Source organism: Thermobia domestica, chromosome 4, assembly GCF_964235325.1.
Source record: "Thermobia domestica chromosome 4, izTheDome1.hap1.1, whole genome shotgun sequence".
NCBI classification, from domain to species: Eukaryota; Metazoa; Arthropoda; class Insecta; order Zygentoma; family Lepismatidae; genus Thermobia; species Thermobia domestica.
Genome location: NC_137457.1, coordinates 12965398 through 12983359, shown reverse-complemented (window position 1 = coordinate 12983359; position 17962 = coordinate 12965398). Strand labels below are relative to the sequence as shown.

The following is a 17962-nucleotide window of genomic DNA, read 5'->3' as shown; positions in this document are numbered from 1 at the left end:
TACATAGGTTTAAATGCTGCTGGTTCTGATCTCATTGTATAACTGGCATCCCTCATGAACGTTTCTATCTATAGAGAACACTTAGCAGCCCTTTTCTATGGATACCAAAAATAATCTCGTTACTTTTTGAACAGACGCTACATGAAGCCGCTGTTTTCTTTCCTTTTCCAATGTTAAATTTAAGTTGGTTCCTAGGTTATATTTGTAACTTTGTAAATTGATAAGCAAGTACGCGTTTTAATCTTAGAAAGCACAAATATTTATACACCGCAGTCCTTTAATCACCAGGGACCCTTAATATATTTCGGATAAATATATTTAAGTTAATATATGTTAGCATCTAATTAATAGAAACGAAAAGAATTTTACTGCGTCTGTAGTTTGATTTAGAAGTATATTTGTGTACGTTATATGTATGATTTTTGGAGCAATTGTTGGTATTTCATGTTTGGACGGCACGGGCGAATATAATGGTATGTCACATACTCGAATTTTCGAAATCTATAATATTTGCATCCAATTCATTGCAATGACATACTAAATAAACTTCTCCTGGCATTTGTAAGTATATTTCTAAAATTAGACTACCTACATACTCTTCTGTGGTTGCACATTACAACTCAGTTTCTCTGAGAGTGGTATTTAACATTGTGTTTCAACACGTTTGCTGCGTTACGAGTCACCGGTGGCTCGTGCGATCTTACTTTGAGCTTCTCTTCACAGATGGCGACACGGTATTTCAAATTCACACTTCAGTCATCTGTTGACAGAATCTGAAGTTACATAACGATAAAGCAGGACGAGATACTGTGACTCGCATAACGTTGAGATTGAAACTCAGTTTTACACTGGGAACCGTGTTGGCTCACTAGTAGAGCGTTCACCTCTGGTGCGTGAGGTCTCGGGTTCGAACCCTGCTCCCTCCAAGTGAACTTTGTGGTGGACAAACACGGTGTACATGGGTTTTCTCGGGGTTTCCCAGTTTTCTTCCACTTTCTTCATTACACCATTTCACTCATTTCTCATCATCACTGTCTCCTTTAGACTAGCCTGCATAACGTGGGACGTAAAATTTTTCAGTTTCACACTGTCGCAGCAAACGTGCATTTTTTTGGGGGGGTAAACCCCTCCTCTATGAAACATTGAAAGTAGCAATGATCGCAAACTATCTTTAATCTACTTTATAAAACGTGATCATCAGGTTATTTATTTAAACCAGTTTCAACTATTATTATTATTATTATTATTATTATTATTATTATTATTATTATTATTATTATTATTATTATTATTATTATTATTATTATTATTATTAATTATTCAACGATGAGGGTTTAGCTGCCCTGGTCATTAGAAAGACTACAGAACACACGGTTTAACAGTGATATTCTCAACCTGAGAGTCGAAGCCCTTATGGAGGTTGCGAGAGCGATTCATGGATGTTGTGAAGGGGGGTGAAGAAGGTAATGTAATTAGTAGCCTATGCAGTAAAAATACTTTTTTTGAACAACTTATTATCCTCTATCGACGATTTGAAGCATCTATGCTACATCTGGATTTTATTTTTTAATGAGCTATCCAAACTTTGGTTATATGAATGACCACTTGTAGTGCCTTTGCTACACACAACGGAACACGCCAGTCGTTCTTTTTTTCAAGAAAGTGTGCAGTTAGACAGTGGTGCCCACCCCCCCTTATGTCCATGACGCACCCCCCCCAATTGTCTATCCGTAGGTGTTCTTCCATGAAAAAATCTTCTTTTCGATTAATTTTACCCCCCCATCAAACATATTTATATAGATTTTTAACCCCCCCCTAATATTTCAATGACGCAGTTTGCGTCATAGCCCCCCCTTGTGGGCACCCCTGAGTTAGAGGGTAATGACGACTTTGTAAGGATGGCATCGGAAGCACGTCTCCGGTTCGGGAATAAAAAGTAAGGTAAGTTAATTTATTTTCTGCAAAACTCGCCTTTGTACTATGAAGTAAACAAAATATGAAACGGAAATGTGTAGAAATTGATTGTTGGTGTAATTTGGCAGCAATATACTTTGCACAATGTTACTTTTTTTTGTTTGTAGCGCAGCTGCTACATTGGGTTCTAGCGACGATTTTACCTAGTAAACCAGTTGTGTGTTTCATTCATGATACTAAACTGCAATAGTTCCCCTGATGTCGTACAAATATATTCATTTGTCTAGCTATTATGAGGCTAAAGTTTTAGCCTTTATTTACTAAAATTTGAAAGTCAATAGAAAGAGCTATTTATAATTTTCCTAATATTAATACAGAGTGTATATAAAAAAAAAGATTTTACAAATTTGAAAATTCATACTGATTTATTCATTTATCTTACAGATATAGTTTTGGTGTCATTTTGTAGCAAAATACATCAAGTTTTGACTCACGTAGTACACTGGTTCATAAACAAACCACCGCAAGCGCTAGCGTCAGTCGCAGAGAAATCAAGCGGTATTCGTTTTTCTTTGTTCAAATTGTTCCGGATACTGATATACCAGATCTTTTGGATATTGTTGATCGAAATATATCAGATCTTTAACTACCTGGAATCAGTGATGCTGATGAAAATAACATCCTGAGCTAAAGTGAGAATGAAAGCAGTTCAGAGAGTAAAGAAGACAACAAATTAGGCGACCAGACGATAAAGCATTACAATAACGTAGGTGAGATTGATCTCTTGAACAGGATTTATTTCAAAGGATGCTCGCAAGGATGAATAAGTGGATAGTTAGAGTTATCCACCGCTTTCTTGACATCTCATTTGCTGCGGCTAGGTTTGAGTATCGCAGTTGTCAAATTAACAGATTGCCGAAGAGAGATACTCTTGATTACTTTGAATTCAGAACGGTATTTGCTGAAGAGTTAATATATCCAATGAGAAGAAGCCATATACCCCTACAAATTGAAGAATCTAATTCAAATTCTGAAACAGTGCAAAATTCATCTGCAACTACTTCGAGAGAGAAAAGAAGACGCATAGTTACACCATTGTCACCAGAAGGACTTTAAAAAAAAGTCACGTTTACACATGCCAGACGACGTGAAAGAAGGATCGCGATCTAGATGCACATGGTTCACATACGTGCAATGTAAAACTTGTAAGGTAACCTTATGCTTTAATGTCAACCAGGGGTAAAAGTGGATCTGAAAATGTTAAGGCCCGAATGAAGTCACGCCGTCCTCCGTGCCCATCTTTTCTCATTGTAATATTTTTGAAGTGAGGGGACACCTCATATATTTTTGAAAGTGGGGGAACGCCATCCTCCCACGTTACCCCTTACTTTAGAACCTGATGCCAACAGAAGTTGTTTCAGGATCTTTCATACCTAAAAATGCCTTTTGAAGTTTGATGAGTATCTCAACATGTTGTCATCAACATATGATGTGTACATATGTAAAAGTTTCATAAGTAAATGTTTAATGTAAACGCGGAAAATAATGTTTATTGCATGCCAGCTATCATTGCAAATGGATGCTCTTAAATATTACAGTATGAAAGTGTGTAAAACGGTTACGATATTAATATTTACTAGAATGTGTAAATAGTTGAATATATCATCACAACCCACCGTAGCACCTACACTACATGACATCACAAGGCCACTAATACAAATATTTTGAGAAAATAAATATTTTTTGTGTACTCAACCTCAGAGTAAAATGTTACAAAAGGATTCACTGAAATTCAAGTTGTAGATGATTTTTGGGTCGATAAAGATTATGATAGACGATCTTTTGTTTCCTCACTCACCGTCAAATACTACAAAGGCTATCAAAGAATTAAAGAACCATTTAAACTAGAATTAAAGCAAAAGATAAACGAAAGTGGTAAAGAAAAAACTACATATTGAAGAAAAGGTCAAAGTGGAGGTTAATGCAGAACCTAACACTTTGGTGATTTCACTGAATTTACAGGAGACCAGAAGCAATAACCAAGAAGCGTATTAAACCAGGAGTTAGTTATCGCGGTAGCTGGTAACAGCGTCATATAAAAAGGGTGTTGATGTGAAACAAATTGTGAAGGTCTGTTATGTAGTATAATACATCTGTAATATATCTATGGTATTTATTTCTCAACTTCGTAAAAGCTCTGCAGCTTAATAATGAAATTCACAGAGATGTTCTGTTATTCCATCTGTTTTTTTTTAAAATTACAGATGGTAGACTCTAACTTCCTATGCTTTCTCGTATAACTAATTGAAATCATATTATTGTAGTGAATATTATTATTGTGAATATCATTGTACTAACGGATATTCACAGAATGTTATATTTAATTGATTTCTTACATCTTATGTTTACTTTATGGTTCCCTGGATTCCCCAAAGGAACGGAGGAATTCCCGGACATGCTTTGAAGGAAAGAAGTATCATATGTTGTTAATCCCTTGTGCACGCATACCTGCGTTTTCAAACATGCACGTTTCAATAGAGTAGGTATGATTTCCTAAGTGAGGTTTTTAACCGCACTTCCTACGATATATTGTTTTTGAACTATTGGCCTCTTAAGTTATGTTCTCACGCTTTCGACACGCTGTCACTCCTAAACGGGATGGAATTTCCCCATGTTCACTAGGGCTTTTTTGGTTCTTTTTGGATGTACTATTACCCCTCCGAGTTTGTCCACGTAGTTATCGTTCACCCTATATATATATATATATATATATATATATATATATATATATATATATATATATATATATATATATATATATATATGTTCACAGAAATCTTGTAGGTGCCTTGGAGACTGCTTTGAGAGAAGGGACACCGTGCAAAACAGCCTCATTTCTCCTTTATTTGGTCAATAAGAAGAAAAGATACTACTATTTACTCTTTTCAAATCAAAGACATTATACTTAGGTATTTTATAATGAAATTGGTGAAGGAGAATCGGCCCGGACCGTTGTTTTGACTCTACCTATAAAACATTTCAATATATATCGAGAGAGAGAGAGAGAGATGTTTAATTAATTTCGTATGAATTACTCATATTGAAATGATAACTTTGGCTTTGGCAGTTTTAAGGACGTAAATAAAGTTGAAGATAACTTGGAAATTCTGTCTGCCTAAATCAAATTTGAATTCAGTATAGATATAATATTCCAAACTTATATTCCGAAAATATAGGCCTACCTTACAAGCATCACAAAATTTTGTTTGGTAATAATCACAGTTATCTCCAGAATATATGCTAAGTTAAAATAAAAATAATTTCTGTTAAATTTTGTGAAAAGTAGGTAGTTGAAGGGTTTTAGTAGCATCTCATTTCTGTATTAAAAGTTCTAGAATGTGTCTCAGGATTCCGAGGATAATCCCTGCCGGTAGGCATATACTTTAACTTAGACCTATACCTTTTATTCCATAAATTATTGTGATAAATATAAGAATCAGTAATGACTCACATCATAGTTGGGTTCGAGCTCTAATAGTAAGCTACACTCTAACAGTAAGCTACTATATATTCTGATACTCATCAAAACAATTTGCTTATACTACGGTATACAAAGCAAAGATTTCAATTAAACTCTATATCTACCGACAGAGATTAAGCAAAAATAATTATAATTTTTCATGAACATAGACAATAACCGTATTAGAGAAAAGGTGGTTGGAACCTTATGAAAGGTAAATAATAGCTGTGCGATGACGGAAGTGTTGAATGAACTATATGGCCAAGACAACTTCCTGTCGGTCAGTTCATTTCAGATAACATAACCCTATAAAATATTCACATACTGTGGATAGTTAAAATGTTGTGATATGCTCTTTTGTAATAGTGCATATGGACAATGCAAGTTTAGCACTTGGAAAGGTTTCAGCAGTCAATGATTACACTGCTAATTAAGTGCCATAATTAATGACAATTTTATTCTGTTATATCTTCAACAGGCGTAACAAAACACTGCTGTAACTGATAATATTAGCCAAGTCCATGTCACTATTAGAGATAATAAAATGCATTACTGGTTGCAATTACCGATATTTAGTGTATTTGCTTTCTCTAGTAGAGACAAACTATTGGCGTATAGTACTCTTAATATAAAGATTCAGTATTACGTTGCACAGTTTCGTACTTGTAAATAGGAAGAATTATTGAACATAAATTGTTGTTGAAAAAACCAATGGAAATTAAAACTTTCCGATTATGTATCATTAGCTGAGAATTTTGTACGGTATAAAACATCAAATAGGCATATCATAAATCTAATATTTGGCTACATGATTGTGTAATAATGTACAAACCGGATTTTTGTTTTTAATTTATTATTGAGATAATTGGAATGATGAAATAAACCTTTAGGAGGAAGAAAGTCCTATTTTGTGGGACCTTGAATAAAGAGTTGAGAAAAAGACTCATGAAATGCCTAGTATGGAGTATTGTACTGTATTGATCAGAAACATGGACATTACCCAAAAGTGATGAGAAACAACTACAAGCTTTCGAAATGTGTGTGTGTGGAGAAGAATGGAGAGAATTAACTGGGTAGAGCGGAAAACGAATGAGATGGTGTTAAAAATGGTAGGGGAGAAAACAATAATGTTATATATTATTAAAAGGAGGAAAAGAAACTGGTTGGGACATTGGATAAGAAGGAACGGTATCATGAGGGACGTGCTAGAGGGTATGCTGGCAGAAGAGAGAGGGAGAGAGCGAAGGAAACTACAATTAATAAACTATGTAAAAACAAGAAAAATCGTATGTGAAGACGAAGAGATTAGCGTAGAAACTTCTCAGTTGCAACATAGAAACTTCTCAGTTGCAACAAGTTACCTGCCAATAATGGAATAATACCTATGATGATGATGATGAATAATTGAGACAAATATGTCCCATTGTGTTTAATTAGTTCAGAACATTGAATATGACATAAAGTGACCGATATATCATATATCTTCTATTTGGTTGTTTTGTAAATACACACTGTAAATACATGTATTTTTGTTAATAGTTTATCGGATGAGAAGCTTAATGGGTCTTTCATTACAGTGGCTAAAGAGGAAGGGGACGTACAGCTTACCGTGGGATCCAAACCGAATGACCACCCCATTGAATCAAACTAATAATTTATTGTTTCGTAGATAATTTATTGTTGCAGTAACACATGAAAACTAAGTTTATCGTTTAGTATGTTGCCACATGGAGTGCATAGATTGGATGCAGTTGCAATATACTCATTATATAGAATATCTACAATATACCTCTTTTGTGGGTAAAAAAGTATCAAAAAATCAAAGTTAGAAAGTTTTTGAGCTATTACCCCATCAGGAAGTCGCGGTCGGAAAGAGGGAGGGGAGGCAGTCGGCACCCGTCCGCGGCGACATGACGGTCTACTTGTTCAAAGTTGCCGACTTTTTGCCGAGGTGGCAAGCGGTCGAAAATCTTAAAATAAACTGCCCTTTGTCGACTCTTTGCTGACTGTTGCCGACCGTCAGAGTCGGCAAAACATTCGGAAAGGTCTCTCTCCAACCCTGTGCCGACTTCTTATCCCGACCTCTTTTCGACGGAGGCGCCGGCGCATTTACTGTTTATTTCCGGCTGCTTGCCGACTGCTCGGCAAGGCAACTATTGGTCGCGGTCGAATATCGCTCTGAAAGACACCGGCAATCTGACCGCGTCATCTGGTTGGCATGGGCAAATTGTCCGACTGTAGGCGGCAGAATTCTGATGGGGTATATCGTCTTGGATGAGACTTTATTATATTGTATAAAAGTGAATTTTCTTTTGTAAGACGTAAATACATTAACGCTCTCCTTTTAAATTTGGGAGAGGTACATTAGCACATCTCCAAAATTTGAGAAAAATATATATATTGGCAAAAATTGTGTAGGAATTCAATATATAGTTCTGTACATTTGGTTTGTCTTGCTTATTTCCTTCTATGGGTAAACAATTGTTGAAAAGATGTTGTCAAAAGTAACACATTAACTTCAGTAGAAATTTAATTTTTTTTCTGGAAAAATGGACCTAGCATGAAACGCTATTTTCATATATTGTTGTTCTTAATCTTCATTAATATATATATATATATATATATATATATATATATATATATATATACATATATATATATGAGATAAAAGTGGTGTCAAATATAAAAGTAGGAAGGGAGAAAATAGAACAAGTGAATAGTTTTCGATATCTGGGCAGTATTCTTAGTACTAACATGAAGTGCGAACGTGAAATAAAAGCAAGGATAGGAATGGCCGAAAGAAGCCTTTAGGAGGAAGAAAAGTCTGTTTTGTGGGACTTTGAATAAAGAGTCGAAAAAAGACTCCTAAAAAGCTTCGTTTGGAGTGTTGTACTGTATGAGGCGGAAACGAGGACAATACGTAAAGGTGATGAAAATCGACTGGAAGCCTTCAAAATGTGGGTGTGGAGAAGAATGGAAAGAATTAGTTGGGTCTAGCGTAAAACGAAAGAGAGAGTGTTAGAAATTGTTCGTGAGAAAATAACACTTTTAGATATTATTAGGAAGAGGAAGAGAAACTGGTTGGGACATTGCCTAAGAAGAGATTGTATCATGAGGTACGTCGTAGGGGGAATGGTGGCGGGAAAGAGAGGGAGGGGGCGAAGAAGACTACAATTAATGGATGATATAAAAAGAGAAAGATAATACGCGAAGACGAAGAAGTTAGCGGAGGACCGTGGAGCATGGAAGCTTCTCAGCTGGGGCAAGTGACCTGCCAATAAAGGCAGAATACCTATGATGATATACAGTATATATATATATATATATATATATATATATATATATATATATATATATATATATATATATATATATATATATATATGATAATACGGATGAATATGGTGTCCAATTGTCTTTCATTGGACATTATTACCTCGTGAAACTTTTTTCTTAAATCTCAGTACATTAGGTTATTCTTAAATTTTGGGATTGTCAAAATTAAGATATCGTAATTGTACTTTAGGACTTAGATAAATCTGTAAATTTGTATGATCTAAATCTCTTATTTCATAGGTAAAAAAATGTCAAAATTCAAATTTGAACATATTGAACTAAGGTATCATCCTAACATTTTGAACCTACTGAACTCATAGTCTGAGATCATTAGTACAATTTGATTGGTTAATGCAAGTATCTGTTTCGCAATGGTACGTTTTGATCCTCAAGGATTTTAGTCTAAGATCATTCGTAGGAATATATCATAGTTGTAATTGTATTTGTGCGTCACTGGTTATGACTAGTTTCAAATTATGGACTTGAAATCAAAATTTAGAATGTGAAACTTGGTAAGAAAGTATTAATGTCGATTGATATACAATAACATGTTTTCACACTTTGAAATTCATTGTTTGAACCCATTACTCATATATAGTCTAAGGTTATCGCCAGTAATTTATTTTCAATGAAATCTGATTGGTTAATCTATGTCTCAAACTCGAAATTCAGGACTTGAAATGTAATAGGTATATATTAAAAACCGATTGATATGCAACATCAATAATTTCACAATCTGAATTTAGGATGCATCTCAATGTCTAAGATCATTGGAGGAAAGTTACCCTTGGCGTAATCTAATTGGATGTTCGGTTTCAAATCTTATTTTAGAAGAAAATAGAATATTTTAAAAAAAAAGTTTCAAATATTTTGATTACCATTTCCAACTTGTTTAATTTAAAAATGTTTTATCCTTAATATCTTAGTTCCGACTAATATACTAAGATCATTGGTGGAAACGTTTTAAGACTTGAAAAATGATAGGTTATAATTAAAACTTATTGATATAGTGCAACAATTCCACCCTTTATTTTCCAGTGAGGATTCATAGTCATAAATAATAGATATAGTTGAATACTTGCAGACAGTCTAATTGTTAATCGAATGGTTGAAAACTGGAAAATACACAACTATTAACCCTGAAAAGGTTTTTGTATGACAATATTTCTGCTTGTCAGTGTTTATTGTGCTAAAGAATGTAGTTGACTTTTAACTTGAAAGGTCGTGTAGTACTTGATAGATAATTATTTAAACAGATTTTTATGCAGCAACAAAAGCTCAAAAATTTTCGACTTATAGTTAACTAAGTATGGGAAGAGGCAGAAACATAAAATGGGCCAATGACCCAAAATCTTAAGCTACATAGATTTAACCTCTACTGAATGGACTACGAGATTAAAGCATTTAACCTCTAGTGAATGGATTACTGATTAAGGCATTTATCCTCTAGTGAATGGACTACGAGATTAAAGCATTTAACCTCTAGTAAATGAGCTACGAGATTAAAGCATTAAAACTAGTAAATGAGCTACGAGATTAAAGCATTAAAGCTCTAGTAAATGAGCTACGAGATTAAACCATTAAACCTCTAGTAAATGGACTACGAGAATAAAGCATTTAACCTCTAGTAAATGGACTACGAGACTAAAGAATTTAACCTCTAGTAAATGGACTACGAGATTAAATAATTTAGCCTCTAGTAAATGGACTACGAGATTAAAGCATGTAACCTCTAGTAAATGGACTACGAGATTAAAGCATTTAACCTCTAGTAAATGGACTACGAGATTAAAGCATTTAACCTCTAGTGAATGAACTACGAGATTAAAGCATGTAACCTCTAGTAAATGGACTACGAGATTAAAGCATTTAACCTCTAGTAAATGGACTACGAGATTAAAGCATTTAACCTCTAGTAAATGGACTACGCGATTAAGCATTTAACCTCTAGTAAATGGACTACGAGATTAAAGCATTTAACCTCTAGTGAATGGATTACTGATTAAGGCATTTAACCTCTAGTGAATGGACTACGAGATTAAAGCATTTAACCTGTAGTAAATGAACTACGTGATTAAAGAATTTAACCTCTAGTAAATGAACTACGAGATTAGAGCATTCAACCTCTAGTAAATGAGCTACGAGATTAAAGCATTTAATCTCTAGTAAATGAGCTACGAGATTAAAGCATTTAACCTCTAGTAAATGGATTACGAAATTAAAGCATTTAACCTCTAGTAAATGGATTAGGAGATTAAAGCATTTAACCTCTAGTGAATGGACTACGAGACTAAAGCTTTTAATCTTTAGTGAATGGACTACTGATTAAGGCATTTAACCTCTAGTGAATGGACTACGAGATTAAAACATTTAACTGAACAAAATAATTTGATAAATAATTGGTTACATATTTGAGCATTGCCCTCTGTAATTTTGCATTTGTCGGAGGTTATGATTCCTTGAAGCAGGAATGGTAAAATACTTTAGGATTGCGAACTACGTGTCATTTCCAAAGCCACTGGCGGTCTAGTTATGTGTTAAATGTTCTGCAAGAGGGAGTCATATGATCAGTGACTTGTAGGCAGTACTGGCAGGACCCGGTATTCAGATAGACCCGTTACTGAGATTGAGCCGGTGATATGGTATGACCCGAAAAAGACAAAGCTTCGTTATCCACATGGGATAATTTAAAGGCTACATGGAATCACAAATCTTTTTCCTATCTTTGTCTTGTAACTAAACCCATAATTGGTTTTCCATTTGCTGTGTGTGTGTGCTAAATCATAGCACTGAAAAATAACTACAAGATTTGTTGTAGTATAAGTGCATGGGAATCACATAAAATATGTGAATTACATGTATTTCTTATTAAAGATCGTGAAATTTTATCTAATTGTCTGTCCAATCTAAGAATGCCATCAATGTAAACATTGGAGGGGTTTAATACGTTGATTTTGTGATATCACAAAAAAATTCACAATCACTTCAGCATGGCCATATCTCGTGGCGAAATGCTTCGCTATTGGTTGAAATTTCAGGGATCTATTCTCGGGAATAGCACTAAGAAAACATGAAGGAGTGTTCTCAGTGGCAACAACAACCCCATCAGGACGTCGCGGTCGGAAAGATGGATTGCCACCGTCGACGGTGGCGGGCCGCCAGAGGCAGCCGGCACCCTTCCGCGGCGGCACGACGATCTACTTGTTCAAAGTTGCCGACCTTTTGCCGAGGCGGCAAGCGGTCGAAAATCGTCAAGTAAAATTCCCTTTGCCGACTCTTTACCGACTGTTGCCGACAGTCAGAGCCGGCAAAACAATCGGAAAGATTTCTTTCCGACCCTCTGCCGACTCCTTATGCCAGCCTATTTTCGACGCCGGCGCCGGCGCATTTACTGCGCCTTTACGGTTGTTTGCAGACTGTTCGGCAAGACAACTTTCCGATGGCGGTGCCGGCGAATTTAATGCTCATTTCCGGCTGTTTGCCGACCGCTCGCCAAGGCAACTATTCGTCACGGTCGAAAATCGCGCTGAAAGATGCCGGCGTCCGGCGCCGGCAATCCGACCGCGGCATCTGGTCGGCATGGACAAATTGTCCGACTATAGGCGGCAGAATCCTGATGGGGAAGGTCCAGACAAAAGCATAATAGTCGGTCGTTCTCTTACGTCCTTTTCAGAACATTCTTGAAAACCAACAACTGTTGTTTTTGATATGGATGTCCTTCGCCAGAAAAGAAAGTTCGACAATTTAACATCCTTCAGCAGTGAAGAACTGTATGACTGCACATTTATCTTGTTTGAATAGATTATGAATGCAGAAAGCCATTTTGAACGGTACTTATGAAATTATATGTAGTAATAAACCATTATTTTTTTATCGTAGGTGAACATGAACATATTACGAGATATATCACTACATAGAAACACTTCTTTCTTCACACCACATTGCTGTTATTGAGCGAATGGTTTTCAGATGACTAACTCTCATAAGTCGCACAGTAAATGATAATAGAACTTTTACAATTTTACAACATACCTCAATGTAAAAGCAATCCCTGTGGAACATAAACATAAAATCAAGATGATGAAAGACTGAAACTATGCCTATCGCTCATCACTAAATATGTGAGTACCAAGTGTTCATTGAAACACATAATGTTCAATAATTGTTTCTAGATAACGAGGTCGTTCATACCGCTATCAACATGAAGCGTGCTCAGGATATGAAGATCATGATGAGATTACCACTTATGATGTTATCAGAGATACTAAAAGATTTGATATTCTGAAAAGTTGATTGTGTACGATTCATCTATAGAGCACCAATTACTGGAACAATTGTTTCAGGGTATATAGATCCTTTGCATTGTCAGTATTATTTGGAGTGTAAAACATACTTGCTCCAGTTTCTAAATCCATGTTATGATGACATTGGTATACACCATCGGATTACTACATGGAATATTAAAATATTATCGAAGTACACATTGCACCGTGCAAGTAACTACCATTGTTTTGTATAACACGATTTACAGAGAATATTACCTGTTCCATCACAATGCGATGGTAATACAAAGATATAAGGTGGCACTAGTCATGTCTAATCTCTGTTGCAATTAACTAACTATATATAATAATAAGAGGAAGGGCACAAGAAATGCAATTGGAATATTAAGGGCAATCGGTGAAAGATTTATAGAAAAAGGGAAAGAGGTGTAAGTTATATTTATTGATCTAGAAAAGGCTTTTGACCGCGTGAATTGGGAATTGTTGTTGGGAGTTGGGAATTGCGACAAGTGACCTTCCAATAAAGGCAGAATACCTATGATGATGATATAATTTTGTTGAATCGTGCAGTTAATTGATTCACTCTATTACCTAAATAAAAATAAAATCTAAGCAATGTAAACACTTTTTTTTTTTTTTTTTAGTTATACGTGGTACACTTCAAAAATGCATAGTTGCCTTTATCAAGCATAATCTATCCCCGTCTTTCCAGTGATAAATAGTTATTATATCTGGTTCATTGTAGATTCGGAATTACGCATAAGTTTTAAACAATGACCAAATCAAATACTTCTAATACAAAATTATGTTTAGTTTAGGCTCTGTCCACAATAAGTGTAGAAATTTAAGAAATGACATCATATCTTTTCTGAAAATTATCAATACATAAGAAAGTAGTGACAATTACCTGCTGACTGGGTTGGGTTAAACTAAGAAACATTAGTAATATGTTTCGTTAATCAGCCACTTTTTTACCATTGCTACAGCGCTCTCAAATCAATACAAACAAAGAAAATATAATGAAAAAATAAAAAATAATAAGCAGTCTATGTAACGAAAGATTAGATACTACTATTCTCGGCTGAATTTGGATTTCCATCGTCTTTTTATTTACGAGCCATCAGAAGGGCCACTGTTCATCTTAGCAACTCCGGAAACAATGTAATCGACACTAATATCGATTATTTTCGATCATATTTATATATCTACTCTCTCCTGCTCTACTAAGTTTTACCGTCGTAGTGAAATGATAAAATCCAAGAAGATGCGGTGGCTCAATGGTAGAGCGTTCACCTCCGGTGCTTGAGGTCTCGGGTTAGATCCCAGCTCGCGCCGCGTGGACTTTGTGGTGGACAAACGCCGTGCTCGTGGGTTTCCTCGGGGTTCTCCCGTTTCCACCCACTTTCTTCGTTCCACCATTTTCTCTCATCATCATCGTTTTCTTTAGCCTAACCGGTATAACAAGATTTTTGATGAAATCCATATCAGGCCCGAACCTCATCTATGTTGAAAATTTTATCTAGATTCTTTGCGTGATTTAAGAGTTTTTAAGTCACAAACATGGTCACTTTCAATTAGATATAATAGATATGTAAATATTTTAACAATCAGAATTAAAGGCAGATACTCTGTGAAAAAATTAAAATTGTATAATATATGCACATATTATTTTCTCACCAAATTAGGGCAACATCTCATCACATTATAATGCGCAAGAATAAACAGTAATAATTAGTAATATGTATGAATATACAGTACATGTTAATGATAATACTTAACAAATGCAATCATATTTTATCTTGTGCAACACAACTAATTACCTACATTTTCCTTATGAAGTTAAGGAACTCTTTTAACTCGTTGAGAAACAATAGGTTAAGAAGTTTTGCGTGTCCTATTTTTGCTGTATTCCATTTTATAGTCTAAAACGGGGTACAAAATTTCCGGTAACCATTCGTAACTAGAAATGTAAAGCTGGCGACCAGTGTTCAGTAGGAATGGGTTCTGCCTAAACTCATAGGGCTGTGCCGTTTCTGTTTGACACGCGAATAATTGTTACTGAGTGAGAGAAAACACGTAATGTGAAGTCTTTACAACGGACATGGAAATTGAAGTCTTCACAACGTAGTAATTCGCCCCCTTCCCTTTCCCAACCACAGATAAAATTGTTTGCCTTTTCGTTTCCCGCGCTGTTTGTAGTTAGAACAACTGGGAGGTGCAGCCCAGTGCCTAGAATAGATCGACCAATATGCCCTGACATAAGTTCTCTCTTTGTCAAACCAAAGGCCGTGGTGGAGGGGGAACCTCTCATAATATATAAGTGAGAGATAACTGGCGACCATCGTTTTGGGATTTACGAGTGCGTCTGACTTTGCTATTTTGCGCCCTGGTCTAAAATACTACTTTCTGCACCACTTAAACTTGACCATCTTTTTTAATTTGAGGTAAAAGAAATATCTTCGTATCACTAATAAGCTCATATTTTCTCTGGTAATTATGTGGGACTGTATTTCCGTAAATATGGTAGTTTTTTTTAGCTATTTGTTAGAAACTAATCTTTGGCAAAAGTCATCCCTAACTTTTAATGGGGACACAGAAAACAAAACATATGTGGCGTATGTAACAATGTAGGTTACATGCGTACATCTTGTAGTATTTGGACTTAACGTACGACTATATGTAGCAAACGTATAACTGAAACGTATGTTTCATAATACTTTCCATATAAGTGTTCCACTTTCCGTACGAAAGAAAGAAAAACTATATATAGGCCGTAAGAATTTCACATACAGATGGACGTATGTAACATATAGTTGGCGTATGTAACATACGTACACGTATGTAATAGGGATGGCCAGAACCGGTTCCCGATGGAACCGGTTTTCGGGTCTGAACGGATCCGGTTCTAGAAGATCCGGTTCCGAAACCGGTTTTCGGATCCAGGTCTGGAACCGGTTCTTCGGATCCAGGTCTGGAACCGGTTCTGAAAACCAGATCTCCAAGAACCGGCTCCTCGCGGAACCGGTCCCGCTGGAACCGAAGCTTTGTGACCATCCCTACGCTAAATCCGAGCTGCTGGCTGTGAACAGTGTGCTAGATGAAATGGTGGAAGCGACAGACAGGCGCCCAGGCGGCGGTACCTTGTTTCAATTGACTAAATAAACTGGGGTACTGGCAAACTCGTTGGTTAAGCAGGAAAACTGGCCAACTCATTTGGTTAAACACCCAATGGTGGACCAAATCTTTTTTTCTGGGAGCACAAGCGGGTCTGGGCAGGGAGGGCACAAGCGCATCTGGGCAGGGAGGGCACAAGCGCATCTGGGCAGGGAGGGCACAAGCGCATGGTCCTTTTTGCAGTGTTTTGAAGGTGAACTTTGTGCCTTCTTTACAGCTCTTTGGGGGCTTTCGGATCCAGGTCTGGAGCCGGTCCCTAAGATCCGGTTCTGAACCGGGTTTTCAGATCCAGATCTGGAACCGGTTCCTAAGATCGGGTTCTGAAACCGGGTTTTCGGATCCAGGTCCAGAACCAGTTCTCAAAACCGGGTCTCCAAGAATCGATTTCTCGCGGAACCGGTTCCGCCGGAACCGGAACTTTGTGGCCATCCCTAGTATGTAATATAGGGAAAACTGTTAGATATCAGACATCCTGCAGCAGGATGCTGTAATATCTCAGCGGGAAAAATGCAGTACGTATGTAACATATGGATAACATATGCTCCGTACAGATTTCCGTAGTTAGCTTATGGATCCGTATAATAGTACAATACACCACTCCCTAGATAACGCATTTTGTTCAGTTAAGCTATGGCGTAAATTCCATACGAACGTTTATTACTTCTATTGTCACTTATCTTTAATTTTGTACAAGAATGAAATTTCTAGCTTATTTCTATGACAATATATTTCAGTTAAGGTATTATTCGGTGCCCTTGTGCATGTTCCATTTTTCAATATGAAATTTTGAAATAAGGGTCTAGTTTGTCGAATGGCTAAGTTAGATATTTGCATTGTTTGATTTTTATTTAACATCTTCAGAGATACACTGTGATTTCTCCAATTTTTACACCTATTATGAACTGACTCAGGATTATTTACAGTTTAGATCATACGTCACTACTTTCCTGACCCGATAATGTATCTGACGACGTCAGTGATATATTGTCAGAAGTGTAACATAGATTTCTAGTAAGAACTGTTTGCTCTGATGCTCTATTATTGTTCGAGTTAGGTACAGTGCTAAAGCAAGCATTAATAGCAGCATCAACAAGCAGCATTAATTCTGCAAATTCAAGATTTATATGATGCAGTAAATTATTTCAATATTTTCACTTACGTTGGAGATTGGGTCCTCCACCAAGACCTAGTTGAAAAGTGGCACCTCCACGGAATCCTTCAGGACCTCGTAATGACCTCATGGATGGAGAAGGACCAGGACCAAGAGGAGCGACACCTGGAGCGGGTCCACCTCCTCCTGAGACCCCAGGTGTTGCGCCAGCAGCAGTAGCCGAAGCTCCAGCAGAAGCGGCAGCCATAGCTTGAGATGGTACATCTAAAAGGGAAATTTGCCATTATTTAACGAATACTGGAACACCAACTATAAGTAAATCACGATTGCTTTTATGAATGGTTGTAGATATATTAAAGAGAACAAAAATGGTGGCTATAAACCTAATTTAAGTCCACCAACATTGCTGTAAATTTTTGAAGAATAGGTTGTCCGAGAGAACATTTGAGAAGAACTAATTTTTAAGTCTGGGAAAGTTCAATCTTCTTTTCCTATGCCACTTTTCTTTAATCCTGATATTTTTAAGAGTATGTGCTCATGTTTAGTAGTCACTTACAAGTAAAATATTCACTAATTCCATCCATGGCTTCTTACACACCCATAGACATATTTCGTGCTTTAGCT

The 17962-nt window shown here is 36.3% G+C and overlaps 1 protein-coding gene across 1 annotated transcript in view; it reads right to left on the bottom strand.

Annotated features, from left to right (window-relative positions):
* LOC145683726 (uncharacterized) overlaps positions 1-17962 on the bottom strand; it is a 211046-nt gene that overhangs the window by 67954 nt on the left and 125130 nt on the right. The window contains exon 19 of the mRNA XM_081755197.1: positions 17387-17602. Coding sequence (XP_081611323.1) covers positions 17387-17602 — 216 coding nt within the window. The remainder of the gene's footprint in view (positions 1-17386; positions 17603-17962) is intronic.